This window comes from Mandrillus leucophaeus, unplaced genomic scaffold (genome assembly GCF_000951045.1).
Source record: "Mandrillus leucophaeus isolate KB7577 unplaced genomic scaffold, Mleu.le_1.0 Scaffold380, whole genome shotgun sequence".
NCBI classification, from domain to species: Eukaryota; Metazoa; Chordata; class Mammalia; order Primates; family Cercopithecidae; genus Mandrillus; species Mandrillus leucophaeus.
This window is the reverse complement of record NW_012104032.1, coordinates 1,966,874-1,983,209: the sequence shown is the minus strand read 5'-3', so window position 1 is coordinate 1,983,209 and position 16,336 is coordinate 1,966,874. Positions and strand designations below refer to the sequence as shown.

At 44.0% G+C, this 16,336-nt stretch overlaps 1 protein-coding gene and 1 long non-coding RNA gene across 2 annotated transcripts in view; one reads left to right on the top strand and one right to left on the bottom strand.

Annotated features, from left to right (window-relative positions):
* Nucleotides 1-2,144, bottom strand: part of DHRS4 (dehydrogenase/reductase (SDR family) member 4) — a 12,398-nt gene extending 10,254 nt beyond the window's left edge. Inside the window, 2 exon segments of the mRNA XM_011990709.1 lie at nt 431-608; nt 1,793-2,144. Of these exon segments, the coding sequence (XP_011846099.1) occupies nt 431-608; nt 1,793-1,920 (306 nt within the window). The 5' untranslated portion in view covers nt 1,921-2,144.
* Nucleotides 1,515-15,021, top strand: LOC105547204. Its single transcript, XR_001007191.1, has 2 exons — nt 1,515-1,935; nt 13,470-15,021. It is a non-coding gene; the product is annotated as an uncharacterized LOC105547204 (long non-coding RNA).
* The last annotated feature ends 1,315 nt before the right edge of the window (nt 15,022-16,336 follow it).

Below are 16,336 nucleotides of genomic sequence, written 5' to 3'. Positions count from 1 at the left end.
AACCTGTGTAAGGCTCTGAACACAGGAAATGGCACATAATAAGTGGCTGAAACATGGTGGGCTGCTTCCTGAGGTTCCCAGGGACTTGACTCTATAAGCTGAAGAATAGGGGATTGTTTATTAGCTCATGGGTGGGAACATCTATTTTGTGATTGTATTTACCCTTCTCATCTGTCCAATTAGATGGAAAATTACTAGAGAACCTGTACCAACTGTTTCTTTGGGGTACTCAAGGGATGATGCAGGGTTGAAGCATTAGAATGTTTTAAAATTCTCTGACTGAGATGGGCTGATTCTCTGAAGTTAGTTCATGAACATAACAGAAAGGCACACAGTAAAAATGTGCTGCTATCCAGGAAAGCAGGGAAGGAGGATCAGGCTGGCTCCCTTTTCCACTTCCTGGCTCTGTGCCTATTTCCCTGCAGCTCACGGTAGCCACCAGCCGCTCCCGGTCCTCCGCCTTCCCCACATGGCACACGGTGCCCGTCACGCTCAGCCCTTCCCCCTGCAGCGTGGCCACCGCCTGGTCCACATTCTGCTGCTTCCGGCTGCTGACGACCACGTGGGCCCCGTCCTGGGCCAAACGCCGGGCAATGGCAAAGCCGATCCTGTGAGCAGAAAGAGACAAAGTCTGCCAAGGCCTGTGCAGGGGAAGAGGTGGACAGCATGGGCTCTGAAGACTGCTCGGGTTTGAATTCTGGCTCTTTCTCTATATGATCTCCACGTGTCTCTTCTATGTGTAAAACAGGCTTAATGGCACGGCCATTTTTGGCACTCATTTACTTTTTCTTATGAACTGGACCACAGCCTCAGTTCCCAAGAACTTACCTCACTTTCTACAGTTCCCACCATGGTGACAGGCTTCATCCCCTGTTGGGACTGAGAGGTAAGAAATGAGCTGGGTGTGCAGCAGCCACTTCCATGATTTGAGGGTCTCACTCAGAACAACCTTGCCCCCAGGTTTCTTTCTTACTAGTCTACAACATTCTTAAAATTCTATCCTTAGTTATTTTTTGGGAACATCTATTTTGTGAAAAGATGGTCTCCGGTCAAAAATGTAAATATTTCCTTGGGAGGAAGAGTTACACATTCTGCACTTGTCAGTCGTTAGCATTTTACCTACGTTTGTATTTTAGTTTTGCGGAGAGCTGGTATCTAGCAAAGTGCTGTAGAAATGAGAACCAAGACAGACAAGAGTGGTGGGTGAGGAACAGGCTGGACAAGGTAGGCCCAGATGTACTGACCTAAACAAAAATCTTGACACATGGCTCTTGTGTCCCATCTAGGTAAGGGGGAGGGGTTCCGGGAGACTTTCCGGTGCCCAAATAGAGTGTCTGGTACATTTTCATTAAGCTGGAGGCCTTGGGATAGGATTTTGAAATCCAGATTCCCGTCTCTTATACACATCTAGGGTACATTTTCATTAAGCTGGAGGCCTTGGGATAGGATTTTGAAATCCAGATTCCCTTGGATTTCTAGTTTCTGGTCTTCCCGGACGCTAGGTGGGGCTGGTTGACTGGGGCAGCCCAGAACACTGCGGGGACTAGAAAGATGGGTCTGCACAGAGGTGATACAGTTGTGCCAGAGGCAGCAGGGACGCGAACCTGGCAAGGGAGGGTCCAGGGCCAGGGGATTCCGAGGGGCTTCAGGCGGACCACGCGGCTGCTTTTTTCCAGGGTCAGATTTTGGCCGCTGTGAGGTCTGAGAACAGGGGCACCCGAGGCCGAGGATGAGAGGCCAGTGCCTGTTTCCAGGCAGCCAGGGCCTCAGAAACTCCTGCCGGAGCACTCACCCGTCGGTGGAGGCGGTTACCAGGGCCACCTTATTCGCGAGCGGGTCCCGGCGGGTCATCCCGGAGCTGGCCATCCGCACCGAATTCCAAGCCCGGACACAGAGGTCTAGCAGCCCCGCCTTGTGCATGGCGCAGACCAGCAAGTCTGGGTTCCACTCCTTCCAGCGGAGGTGACAGAGAGTAGGACGAAGGGCAGGACCAAGGGCTAAGGGCAGGACGAAGGGCGGGCCGCTTCCCTGCCCGCCCCCTCCCCGTCCTTGGCTCGCTGGAAGTCCTCTGTGGCGGTGCTCGCCTCCCTCTGCCGCTGCTCCCCGCAGCCAGCTACGTTCTGGCTACGACTGGGGCTTGCCTTCCCGGGCTAGCTGGTGACCAAAGCACTCTCTGTTCAAGTTTTCTGTAGGGCTCCCCCCTCCCCTGGCCCCTGCAGGAACCCGCAGACTTTGGCCGCTGTCCTTCTACATCTCCTTGCCCACGTTTTTCTTCTGCGGGAAGTGGGGGTTTTGAGTTGCTTTTGCTTCTTCAGAATTCCTTCTCCAAGAAAGTCTGGGTCAATGTATGTGACAGCCCACAGGAGGGCAAATGTTTTGAGACTGCCCATGGAGGTGAGTCCTGTGGTCCTCATAGAGTCCACCAGGTGAGGCTGGAGGAGCCTGGGAGAGATGTGATAGGGAGTAGCTGCACCAGGCCTGGCACTGCCCTTCACTCTGCCCAAGGTCTCCTCCATCTTCACGGGCCCTGGAGGGCAGACTATGGTCATTGACCAAACAGTATCTCACATCCCTCTCCAAAGGGACTTCCTCCTTTACAGGGGCTAAGTGCTAGAGAGGAGGCTGCAGAGTCCCTGGAGCAGTGGTGGAAATGCAAAGATCTCGGAGTACTCAAGCTCTGCCTAACCACTCTGTCCCCATGTGTTTGCCTCCATCCTAGTTCAATAAATATTTGTTAAATGCAAAATCTCTTTATGAACTGTAAGCTATAAGCACATAGTAGTTACTGCCACCATGTAGTGGTTATTATTGGTGCCCTGGGCCAGACCCTTCATCTGTAAATTACTGAGGGTATGGAGTAGATGGTGAATAAAGTCCTTGCCAGCTATAAATTCTGTGTCCAAGACTTCAGCCTCCAATTCTGCCAAGTGGGCTGAAGTGATCTCCCTCCTAGGTTTCTGGGAGAATCAGTAAATCTGGATGGCTTATGGTGCACTGTAGAAAGGCCCCAACAGACCCAGATGCAAGCATCAGAATTGATTTAACCCACTGGCCTCCAAAGGCCAGACTGAGAAGCAGTGCTGGTCCATGACAACGTTTTCACTAGTTCAAGGCAAAATGACAAAATAAAGACATTACAGTGAGTTTTACAAAGCTAAGTTTATTTAACAGTCCTTTATTGTGGAGTATACATTCGCTCCTTTGTGTGTGTGTGTGTGTGTGTGCTTGTGTATGTGTTAGTGTTTTCTTTCAGAAAAGATGATGAAAGCAGATGGGTAGGTTTAGAGATATGTCGTCGGTGAAATCACCAGTTTGGCAGTCTTATGTCAGTCGCTACAATTAAAGGGGAAAGAATTCTGATTTGTGAAATCAGTTCTGGGCATGACTTTTTAATAGAATTCATGTTTGCTCAAGATTCATTTAGTGTAGGTCAGCTGAGCAGCTGAAAAAGGATTTCGACATTCAAAAGGGGATGTACCGTGAGCAAGTAATAGAACAGGCCTGCACTGGATTTATGGTGTTTTCCGCATCCAAGAAGTTACAGCTGCAGTACTCTGCTTTGGTACTCAGCACATCCCGATGAGATAGGAGAGCTTAAGTATAATTTTCCCCATGTCCAGGGAAAGCTGAATCTGACTGATGCTCCTCAGTCTGAGCCTCATGAATTATTGACAGAGGCTGGAAGCGCCACACTCCTTGTCCTCTTGCACTGTTTGGAGCTCATGCACTGTGGGAACCCTTCCCAGGGCTCTCCATCTGTGTGTGGGGCTGTGAGGAGGGTACACAGGAGGACTGCTGCAGGGCTTCTCAGGGCTTGGTTCAAAGGGACAGGCCTGCAAGGGGCATTTGCTCTCTCTTCCCCTTCTCTTCAGAGGTGGACAGGCGGACTCAGGGGCTGAGGTTGGCAGAAAGGTGAGGAAGACTACACTTCAACGAGCAAAGGATTCTGGGAAAAGAGAATTGTGGCATGGGAGTTTGGTGAACATCACATGGCCCTTCCTTGTGTTGACAGGGTTGCTATTTGGCTTCCAGCACTATTTCTTTTATGGAGAGCACAGGGGACATTAGGGAGGGGGCCTGTGAGCAGAAAAGGATAGAAGGAAGTCAAGAAGTATGGGAATCTCTAGCACTACTCCTCATCAAGCTGGCTTATTGGAGATAAGAACAGGAAATCTTGGGCCGGGCACGGTGGCTCATGCTTGTAATCCCAGCACTTTAGGAGGCCGACTTGGGCAGATCACTTGAGGTCATGAGTTCAAGACCAGCTGGGCAACACCGTGAAACCTCATCTCTACTGAAAATGCAAAAATTAGCCGGGCCGGTCAGGAGTTTGAGACCAGCCTGGCCAACATAGTGAAACCCTGTCTTTACTAAAAATACAAAACTTAGCTGGGCGTGGTCAGAACGTCGAGATCAGCCTGGCCAACATGGCGAAACCCTGTCTCTACTAAAAATACAAAAACTGGCCAGGCCTGGTGGCACGTGCTTGTAATCCCAGCTACTCAGGAGGCTGAGGCAAGAGAATTGCTTGAATCTGGGAGGCAGAGGTTGCAGCGAGCAGAGATCATGCCCCTGAACTCCAGCCTGGGCAACAGAACGAGAGACTCTATCTCAAAAAACAAAAACAAAAACAAAAAAACACAACAGGAAATCTTTCAGGGAAATACATGCATATTTGGGAGTATCTCTTTGAAATGGGAACTGTAATAGGCAATGGGATTGTTCTTGTGTGGAGGTGGTAACATCTGCCTATCTTGAGGGACAAATCCCTCCATGATTGAGGGCTCTTCTATCCTTTTCAAAGGCTGCCTGCGGTCCGGAAGAGTATTCACCTGGGGTGGAATTTAAGTCTTGCACTTTGCAATAGCTGTCCTAGATTAATTGTTGAGTCATGCATCACTGACATAAGTCAGGAGTAGGCAGTGTGGGAGGGCTGGTGTGGGCTTAGGACAGCTGCTAAGTAGAGAAAATAATAGTAAGAGTGTTAACAGTATTTATTGAGCACTTTGTTACTAAGTGTTGGCAAGTTTTAAGTGCTTTTTATAAATTTTATTGAATATTTTTCATCTGGTGAAATGGGTGTTTTAATGAAGGGAGCCAAAGGCCTGAGGGTTGTGACCAACTCAGCATTCCACTGAAGGCTATGTGATCAAACAGCAAACTGTTTATCATGAATGCAGAATGTGGGCCAACTCACTTCTGCACCTGCCACCAGGAGGTTTGCTAAGGGCAATCACTCCCTGGTGCTGTGCTCCTAGAGGTTATCTACTGCAACATCTGGAGACTACTGTTCAAAGAATGTGGTCGTGCAAGCCTGCACTAAGTCAAGCAGCTGACTGACAACCACCCCTTTCTCCCTACCTCCTTTACTCAATAAATATGAAGGGCTATAGAAACTCAGGGCCCTTGTTCACTAGAAGCAAGAAGCCCCCTGACCCCTTCTTCCAAGTTTACTTTTCTGCCTTTGTCTTTATTCTTGTGTTAATCTTCTTTTGTTAAGTCCACCAAGGACTGTGGCATTTTAAATTCTTTTTTTGTTTTTTGAGACAGAGTTTTGCTCTGTCGCCAGGCTGGAGTGCAGTGGCACAATTTTGGCCCACTGCAACCTCTGCCTCCCAGGTTCAAGTGATTCTCCTGCCTCAGTCTCCCAAGTAGCTGGGACTACAGGCACATACCACCTGACCCAGCTAATTTTTGTATTTTTAGTGGAGATGGGGTTTCACCATGTAGGCCAGGATGGTCGCGATCCCTTGACCTACTGATCTGCCCGCCTCAGCCTCCCAAAGTGCTGGGATTATAGGCATGAGCCACTGCACCTGGTCAGGTGTTTTAAATTCTCTATGTGAAATTCGAGTGAGTGATGACAACCTCAACCAGTATGTGTTGTATAGCTACACTTCAGTTTTCTGGCATTGTTGGGGGATTGATAGTTTTCATAAAAATCAGTTTTCTCTGAATTTATATTTTAACTTTCAGGATCAGTGTGTTTTTCAAATCAACACATCTATTCATTAAATATAAAATAACACATGCTTATTATTTTAAAAAGGGACAGAAGGTTATTTGAAAAGTAAAAGGTAACTCTTCCCTATGTTTTTTTTTAACCTTCTTCCCATATAGCTGTTGGCTTTGTGTATCCTTCCAGAAGTTTCCTATACATTTACATGCATTTTTCTTTTAAAAATTGTTTCCACAATTGAGATGAGACTATACATACTGTCCTTTAAATTTCTTTTCTTTTCTTTCTTCTATGCTCCAACCCCCACTTTTTTTTTCTTTTTTAAAATTATTATACTTTGAGTTCTGAGATACGCGTGCAGAATGTGCGGGTTTGTTACATGTGCCATGGTGGTTTGGTGCACCCAACAACCTGTCATCTACATTAAGTATTTCTCCTAATGCTATCCTTCCCCTAGCCCCCCACCACCCCCAAAAGGCCCTGGTGTGTGATATTGCCCTCCCTGTGTCCATGTGTTCTCATTGTTCAACTTTCACTTATGAGTCAGAACACGCAGTATTTGGTTTTCTGTTCTGTTGTTAGTTTGCTGAGAATGATGGTTTCCAGCTTCATCCATGTCCCTGCAAAGGACATGAACTCACCCTTTTTTATGGCTGCATAGTATTCCCTGGTGTATATGTGCCACATTTTCTTTATCCAGTCTATCATTGATGAGCATTTGGGTTGGTTGCAGGTCTTTGCTATTGTGAACAGTGCTCCAATAAACATATGTGTGCATGTGTCTTTATAGTAGAATGATTCATAATCCTTGGGTATATACCCAATAATGGGATTGCTGGGTCAAATGGTATTTCTGGTTCTAGATCCTTGAGGAATGGCCACACTGTCTTCCACAATGGTTGAACTAATTTACACTCCCACCAACAGTGTAAAAGTGTTCCTCTTTCTCCATCTCCTTTCCAGCATCTGTTGTTTCCTGACATTGTAATGATTGCCATTCTAACTGGTGTGAGATGGTATCTCATTGTAGTTTTGATTTGCATTTTTCTAATGAGCAGTGATGATGAGCTTTTTATCTTGTCTGTTGGCTGCATAAATATTTTCTTTTGAGAAGTGTCTGTTCACATCCTTAGCCCACTTTTTGATGATTTTCTTTTTTCTTGTAAATTTGTTTAAGTTTGTTGTTGATTCTGGATATTAGCCCATTATCAGATGGATAGATTGCAAAACTTTTCTCCCATTCTGTAGGTGGCCTGTTCACTCTGATGATAGTTTGTTTCTTTTGCTGCGTTGAAGCTCTTTAATTAGGTCCCATTTGCCTATTTTGGCTTTTTTTGCCATTGCTTTTGGTGTTTTAGTCATGAAGTCTTTGCCTACACTTATGTCCTGAATGGTTTGGCCTCTGTTTTCTTCTAGGGTTTTTATGGTTTTAGATCTTATATTTAAGTCTTTAATCCATCTTGAGTTAATTTTTTTATAAGGAGTAAGGAAGGGGTCCAGTTTCAGTTTTCTGCATATGGCTAGCCAGTTTTCCCAACACCATTGACTAAATAAGGAATCTTGTCCTTATTGTTTGTTTTTGTCAGGTTTGTCAAAGATCAGATGGTTGTAGATGTGTGGTATTATTTCTGAGGCCTCTGTTCCATTCCACTGGTCTAGATATCTGTTTTGGTACCAGTACCCTGCTGTTTTGGTTACCGTAGCCTTGCAGTATAGTTTGAAGTCAGGTAGCATGATGCCTCCAGTTTTGTTCTTTTTGCTTAGGATTATCTTGGCTATATTGGCTCTTTTTAGGTTCCATATAAAATTTAAAGTATTTTTTTCCAATTCTGTGAAGAAAGTCAATGGCAGCTTGATGGGATAGCATTGAATCTATAAATTACTTTGGGCAGTATGGCCATTTCATGATATTGATTCTTCCTATCCATGAGCATGGAATGTTTTTCCATTCGTTTGTGTCCTCACTTATTTCCTTGAGCAGTGGTTTGTAGTTCTCCTTGAAGAGTTCCTTCACATCCCTTGGAGGTTGGATTCCTAGGTATTTTATTCTCTTTGTAGCAATTGTGAATGGGAGTTCACTCATGATTTGGCTCTCTGTTGTCTGTTATTAGTGTATAGGAATGCTTGTGATTTTTGCACATTGATTTTGTATCCTGAGACTTTGCTGAAGTTGCTTATCAGCTTAAGGAGATTTTGGGCTGACACGATAGGGCTTTCTAAATATGCAATCATGTCATCTGCAAACAGAGACAATTTGACTTCCTCTCTTCCTGTTTGAATACCCTTTATTTCTTTCTCTTTTGTGACTGCCCTGGCCAGAACTTCCAGTACTATGTTGAATAGGAGTTGTGAGAGATGGCACCCTTGTCTTGTGCCTTTTTTCAAGGAAATGCTTCCAGTTTTTGCCCATTCAGTATGATATTGGCTGTGGATTTGTCATAAATAGCTCCTATTATTTAGAGATATGTTCAATCAATACCTATGTTATTGAGAGTTTTTCGCATGAAGGGGTGTTCAGTTTTGTCGAAGGCCTTTCTGCATCTATTCAATTAATCGTGTGGTTTTTGTCATTGGTTCTTTTTATGTGATGGATTATGTTTATTGATTTGCATATGTTGAACCAGCCTTGCATCCCAGGGATGAAGCCGGCTTGATCATGGTGGATAAGCTTTTGGATGTGCTGCTAGATTCGGTTTGCCAGTATTTTATTGAGGATTTTTGCATTGATGTTCATGAGGGATATTGGCCTAAAATTCTCTTTTTTTTGTTGTGTCTCTGTCAGGCTTTGTTATCAGATGATGCTGGCCCCATAAAATGAGTTAGGAAGGATTCCCTCTTTTCTATTGACTGGAATAATTTCAGAAGGCATGGTACCAGCTCCTCTTTGTACCTCTGGTAGAATTTGGCTGTGAATCTATCTGGTCCTGGACTTTTTTGTTTGGTAGGCTATAATTATTGCCTCAATTTCAGAACTTGATATTGGTCTATTCAGAGATTTAACTTCTTCCTGGTTTAGTCTTGGGAGGGTGTGTGTGTCCAGGAATTTATCCATTTCTTCTAGATTTTCTCAATTATTTGCATAGAGGTGTTCTCTGATGGTAGTTTGTATTTCTGTGGGATGGGCGGTGATATCCCCTTTATCATTTTTTATTGTGTCTATTTCATTTTTCTCTGTTTTCTGCCTTGTTAGTCTTGCTAGCAGTCTATCTATTTTGTTGATCTTTTCAAATTACCAGCTTCTGGATTGATGGATTTTTTGAAGGTGTTTTGTGTCTCTACCTCCCTTAGTTCTGCTCTGATCTTAGTTATTTCTTGCCTTCTGCTAGCTTTTGAATGTGTTTGCTCTTGCTTCTCCAGTTCTTTTAATGGTGATATTAGGGAGTTCATTTTAGATCTTTCCTGCTTTCTCTTGTGGGCATTTAGTGCTATAAATTTCCCTGTACACACTGTTTTAAATGTGTCCCAGAGATTCTGGTCATTGTGTCTTTGTTCGCACTGATTTCAAAGAACATCTTTGTTTCCGCCTTCATTTCATTATTTACCCAGTAGTCATCCAGGAGCAGGTTGTTCAGTTTCCATGTTGTTGTGCAGTTTTGAGTGAGTTTCTTAATCCTGAGTTCTAATTTGATTACACTGAGGTCTGAGCGACAGTTTGTTGTGATTTCTGTTCTTTAACATTTGCTGAGGAATATTTTACCTCCAATTATGTGGTCAATTTTAGAATAAGTGTGATGAGGTGCTGAGAATCATGTATATTCTGTTAATTTTGAATGGAGAGTTCTGTAGATATCTATTAGGTCTGCTTGGTCTAGAGCTGAGTTCAAATCCTGGATATCCTTGTTAATTTTCTGTCTTTTTGCCTGTCTAATATTAAAAGTGGGGTTTACAGTTTCCCATTATTATTGTGTGGGAGTGTAAGCCTCTTTGTAGGTCTGTATGAAGTTGCTTTATGTATCTGGGTGCTTCTGTATTGGGTGCATATATATTTACAATAGTTAGCTCTTGTTGTTGAATTGATCCCTTTACCATTACGTGATGGCCTTCTTTGTCTCTTTTGATCTTTGTTGGTTTGAATTCTGTTTTATTAGAGACCAGGTTTGCAAACCCTGCTTTTTTTTTGCTTTCCATTTGCTTGGTAAATATTCCTTCATCCCTTCATTTTGAGCCTATGTGTGTCTTTGCACGTGTGATGGGTCTCCTGAATATAGCACACCGGTGGGTCTTGACTCTGTATTCAATTTGCCAGTCTGTGTCTTTTAATTGGGGCATTTATCCCACTTACATTTAAGGTTGATATTGTTGTATGTGAATTGGATCCTGTCGTTATGATGCTAGCTGGTTATTTTGCCTGTTAATTGATGCAGTTTCTTCATACCATCGATGGTCTTTACAATTTGGTATGTTTTTGCAGTGGCTGGTACCGGTTTTTCCTTTCCATGTTTAGTGCTTCCTTCAGGAGCTCTTGTAAGGCAGGCCTGGTGGTGATAAAATCTCTCAGCATCTGCTTGTCTGTAAAGGATTGTATTTCACCTTCACTTATGAAACTTAGTTTGACTGGATAGGAAATTCTATTTTGAAAATTCTTTTATTTAAGAATGTTAAATAACCCCTATTGGCTTGTAGGGTTTCTGCTGAGAGATCTGCTGTTAGTCTGATGGGCTTCCCTTTGTTGGTAACCCAACCTTTCTCCCTGGCTGCCATTAACCTTGGTGAATCTGACAATTATGTGTCTTCGGGTTGCTCTTCTTGAGGGGTATGTTTGTGATGTTCTCTATATTTCCTGAATGAATGCTTCTTTTTACTCTTTTTGTCTCTAATCTTGTCTTCTGGCTTTATTTCATTAATTTTATCTTCAATCACTGATATCCTTTCTTCTGCTTGATCAAATCGGCTATTGAAGCTTGTGTATCCTTTATAAGGTTCTCGTCCTGTGGTTTTCAGCTCCGTCAGGTCATTAAACTCTTCTCCACACTGGTTATTCTAGTTAGCCATTTGTCTAACCTTTTTTCAAGGTGTTTTAACTTCCTTGTGATGGGTTAGAACATGCTCCTTTAGCTCAGAGAAGTTTGTTATTACTGACCTTCTCTCTGTCTAATTTTATTCCCTTGCTGGCGAGGACTTGCATTCCTTTGGAAGAGAGGAGTCATTCTGGTTTTTGGATGTTTCCGCTTTTCTGCTCTGGTTTCTCCCATGTTTGTGGTTTTATCTACCTTTGATCTTTGATATTGGTGACCTATGGATGGGGTTTTGGTGTGGATGTCCTTTTTGTTGATGTTGATGCTATTCGTTTCTGTTTGTTAGTTTTCCTTCTAACAGACAGGCCCCTCAGCTGCAGGTCTTTTGGAGTTTGCTGGAGGTCCACTGCAGACCCTGTTTGCCTGGGTATCACTAATGGAGGCTGCAGAACAGCAAATATTGCTGCCTGATCCTTCTTCTGAAAGCTTCGTCCCAGAGGGGCACCCACCTGTAGGAGGTGTCTGTTGGTCCCTACTGGGAGGTGTCTCCCAGTCAGCTACGTGGGGGTCAGTGACCCACTTGAGGAGGCAGTCTGTCCATTATTGGAGCTCAAATGCCACACTGGGAGAACTACTGTTCTCTTCTGAGCTGTCAGGCAGGGATGTTGAAGTCTGCAGAGGCTGTCTGCTTCCTTTTGTTCAGGTATGTCCTGCCCCCTGAGGCGGAATCTAGAGAGGTAGTAGGCCTTGCTGAGCTGTGGTGGGCTCTGCCCAGTTTGAGATTTTTGCCACTTTGTTTACACTGTGAGCCTAGAACCATCTACTCAAGCCTTAGCAATGGGGGACGCCCCTCCCCCTGCCAAGTTCCACTGTCCCAGGTCAATCTCAAACTGCTGCACTCACAGTGAGCAAGCCTCTGTGGGCATGGGACCTGCCAAGTCAGGCACGGGAGGGAATCTCCTGGTCTGCCAGTTGTGAAGACCATGGAAAGTGCAGTATTTGTGCAGGAGTGTACTATTCCTCCAAGTACAGTAACTCATGGCTTCCCTTGGCCCGGAAAGGGAAATCCCCTGACTCCTTGCTCTTCCCGGGAGAGGTGATGGCCTGCCCTGCTTCAGCTCACCCTTTTTGGGCTGCACCCACTGTTCAAGCAATCTCAATGACATGAACCAGGCACCTCAGTTGGAAATGCAGAAATCACCTGTCTTCTGCATCAATCATGCTGGGAGCTGTAGACTGGAGCTGTTCCTATTCAGCCATCTTGTAAGTGACTCCTAGAATTTTATAACTCTGTTGTGTAGTTACTCAAATTTTTGGTTTTTCAGTTTTTTCTCTGACTGCTCAGTATTTAAGCAGTTGTTTGTGAATACTGGTTGGAAATATCCCAGTATTTGCATGGTCCTAGCAGGCAGAACATTCTTTTAAAACAGGTATAGGCTTCTCTTTCCCCTCATGCCTAGGATTGCTTTCTGCTGTATTTGGGAAGGGGTGGTATGGGAAGGGGGTTTGTCTATGCAGTTCCACAGTCTATTTTCAAATAGCAGGTGGCTCCGTCTTGGGCCTCAGCACTCTCTTCTGCTGGCCACTTCTGGGGACTCCAAGATTATGGCCCTTGCGTGATTTCCATGTGGATGCTGAGATGCAGGCTTTGGGGCAGGGATGGGATGGGGAATGCCATACTTCCTGATACAGTTTGGATGTTTGTCCCCTCCAAATCTCATGCTGAAATGTGATTCCCAATATTGGAGATGAGCTTGGTGGGAGGTGTTTGGGTCATGGGGGTGGATCCCACATGAGTGGCTTGGTGCCCTCCCCTTGGTGATGAGTGAGTTTTCTCTCTATTAGTGCATGTGGGAACTGGTTGTTAAAAGGAGCCTATGACCTGTTCCATGCTGGTACTGTGCCTGTACAGCCTGCAGAACTGTGAGCCAAACAAACCCTGTTTCATTACAAATTACCCAGTCTCAGGTATTCCTTTATAGCAACATAAAATGGACTCACACACTTCCCCAGCTGCCTATTCTTTATTCCTCACAATGCCACGGCACTAAGAAATTCACTGAAGATTTGGGAGCAGAATGAATCACAATACAGAGGGACAAATCCACAGGCATTGGATGCCTAACATAACTTCCCATTGGGTCTTTTATTGGCGCCAGCAAATTCCTAGCCCTGCTTTCAAAACTGAGGTTTCCTCTGTCCTCCAGAGATAGTCCCTGTGGCAGATGTGGAGATGCAGGTCACAGCTCAGGTTTTCCTTCTAGACAGGACTCATGGCCCAGCTGCTGAGAGCCTGATTAGCTGTGAGTGTCCAGCTGTTAACTCCTTCTGGTCTACTTCAGCTCTGGACGGAGGTCACAGTCTTCTCAGGGTGGCCCTGGCCATTTACTGAGCAGGACAGTTTGGTCAAGGACCTCGCTATTTCTGCCCAACATGTGGCTTCTCTAAAGATCCTCTTTTCTTTGGAGCTCTCAGTTAGGCATTTGTCAGACCTGCATCTTGTGGTCTAACACTTTCTTCTTCTCAATCCTGCTTCCTTCCTTTTCCTTTCACAGGTGCCACTTCAGATAAGCCCTTTGGACTCCTAACTCCAACCAGGTGTCTGCTTTATTGAGGACTCACAGACACAGTCTCCTTTCTTCAAAACCTTTACAATGTAAGACCTCACTAACACACAGGAGATGGTCTCCCAGAGGGTCTGTGCTGTTCCCTCACTCAGAACATCAAGATGCACTGAAGTAAGAATCCTCTACTCTACAGTTCCTGCTAGCTGAGCTATTCCATGGGGGCTTCAGCAGTAAGTTGCAGGGTTGGCTTTGATAGGCGAAGGCTGGCTGGTGGAGCACATCGAGTTCTGGAGGTTCATGTGTGTTTTCATGAAGATCTCTCTGCCAGTAGCAGATAAAGAGGTATTGCCTCACTCTTCCTGGGGTCTTCTATTTTCCTGGGAGGAATTTCTGAATCAACTGAACACACACACACACATACACACACACCCCTTTGAAGCATCAACAGTAATTCTGAGTTCTTAGGGACAATGCAGATTAAATCCACATTAAGAAAGACAACTATGGCCAGGTGCGGTGGCTCACGCTTGTAATCCCAGAACTTTGGGAGGCTGAGGCGGGCGGATCACCTGAGGTCGGAAGTTCAAGACCAATCTGACCAACATGGAGAAACCCTGTCTCTACTAAAAATACAAAATTAGCCCGGCATGGTGGCAGGCGCCTGTAATCCCAGCTACTCGGGAGGCTGAGGCAGGAGAACCGCTTAAACCTGGGAGGCGGAAGTTGCAGTGAGCCGAGATTATGCCGTTGCACTCCAGCCTGGGCAACAAGAGCAAAACTCTATCTTAAAAAAAATAAAAAAGAGAACTATTGATCCAGAGGTGGCCATACTGGCCTCACTGGAGATAACAGGTGACATTATTATGCAAAGTGGTTTCATTTCCCTTGTCTTGTTTTTGGAATGGTATAAGAGGCCTATGATACGAATAAATAAGGCCCATCACAAGCCTCACCAAAGGACAAAACAAATCTACTTCTGAAGAAGGCTCTTTGCTGGGCCAGATCAAATCCTTGGACAGAATTGTACTCTTAATCTCTGCAGTGGAAGTGGGGGGTAGTTTAAGAATTTATTAACCTTCTACCTTGAGCAATCCCTCAGGAGTAAAAGGTATCAGGCCTCTGAGCTGAAGCTCAGCCATTGTAACCCCTGTGACCTGCACATATACGTCCAGATGGCCTGCAGGAGCCAAGAAGTCTGGGGCAGCTGAAAAACCACACAAGAAGTAAAACAGCCAGTTCCTGCCTTAACCGATTAACCAACATTACAACATTCCACCATCGTGACTTGTCCCTGCCCTACCTTGACTGATCAATCGACCTTGTGACATTCTTCTTCTGGACAATGAATCTTATGATCTCCCCACCATGTACCTTGTGACCCCTCCTCTGCTAACAATAGATAGTCACCTTTTACTGTAATTTTCCATTACCTACCCAACTCCTACAAAGCAACCTCTTTCCCATCTCCCTTTGCTGATTCTCTTTCCAGACTAAGCCCACTTACACCCAAGTGAATAAACAGCCTTGTTGCTCACACAAAGCCTGTTTGTGGTCTCTTCACAAAGATGTGCTTGACAAAAGGGAAGGGTGGATTTGTCCTTCTGGTTACATATGTTCTGCCAGCTCATTTTGAATTTAATTAAACAAGGATTGTCCTTACCTTTTCATACTTTGTAAGAAACCATAAATATTTATACATCTTGATTTTTCAAAGAAACATTTTTTATTTTGAAGTAATTATAGTCTCATAGGAAGTTGCAAAAGTAGTACATAGAGTCCCTGAGTACTCTTCCCACAGTGGTGACAACTGTACTATAATATCAATTCTGGGAAATTGATATTGGTACAATACTAATTAGACTATAGACCTTATTCAGTTTTCATTATTTTTTACTTGCACTCATTTGTGTGTGTCAATGTGTGTCTGTGCTTCTCTGCTTGTTGATGTATTTAGGAGAACTTTGACTAGCAAGCCATACAGATCTACTCCATTCTTATTCCTTTGTTCACTATCTGGATGAACTATCACTTATCAGTCCCCTATCGGAATCCACTTCAGTTGTTTATGGTTTTTCTCTAAGGCATGATGTTGCAATAGCACCCTTGTACATGTAGCTAGGAGAACTTGTACTAAGCCCAGGTAAATAGTTGAAGTACAAGGGCAAAGGAGTGTGTCTTTGATATTTTAATAGAAATTGTCTGTCTCCCTCTAGAAAAGCTGTGCCCTTTTCCAGTGGCAGAGAACCTTCCTGAAAGGCAATCCTGTGTGATGGTGTCCATTTCATCATACCCTTATAACACTCAGCTTCGACAAACATACAGATTTTTGCTGATGTGGGAGAAAAATATTAATGATTAATGATATTAAGGTGATTATCTTTTCATTTGTTTATAGACATTTATATTTCTTTTTAAATGAACTGCTCATGACCTTTGTCTACTTTTATTTGGTTGTTTACTTCTTTCTCATTTATTCCTATAAACTCTTTACAAAAGGAAATTAACCATTTGATTGTCATATGTTGTGAATATTTTTACCAGTTTGACTTTTGAATTTATGTCTTTTTAATGAATTGTAGAAGTTTAAAATCTTTATGAAATAAATTTATTTAGTTTTTTGTTTATGGCTTCTGAGTTTTGTGTCATGATTAGAAAGGCCTTTCTTATTCCAAAAGTATAAGATATTCAATTGTAAGATTTCCTGTAGTTATTCAATGTGTGTGTATGTATGTTTAAATCTTTGGGCCATCTGATATTTGTGCTTGTGTGGGAAGTGAGATAGAAATCTGGGTTAGTTTTTTCCCCAAATGGTTAACCAGTTGTCTCAGCACTGTTTGAATAGCTCTTCCATGCCT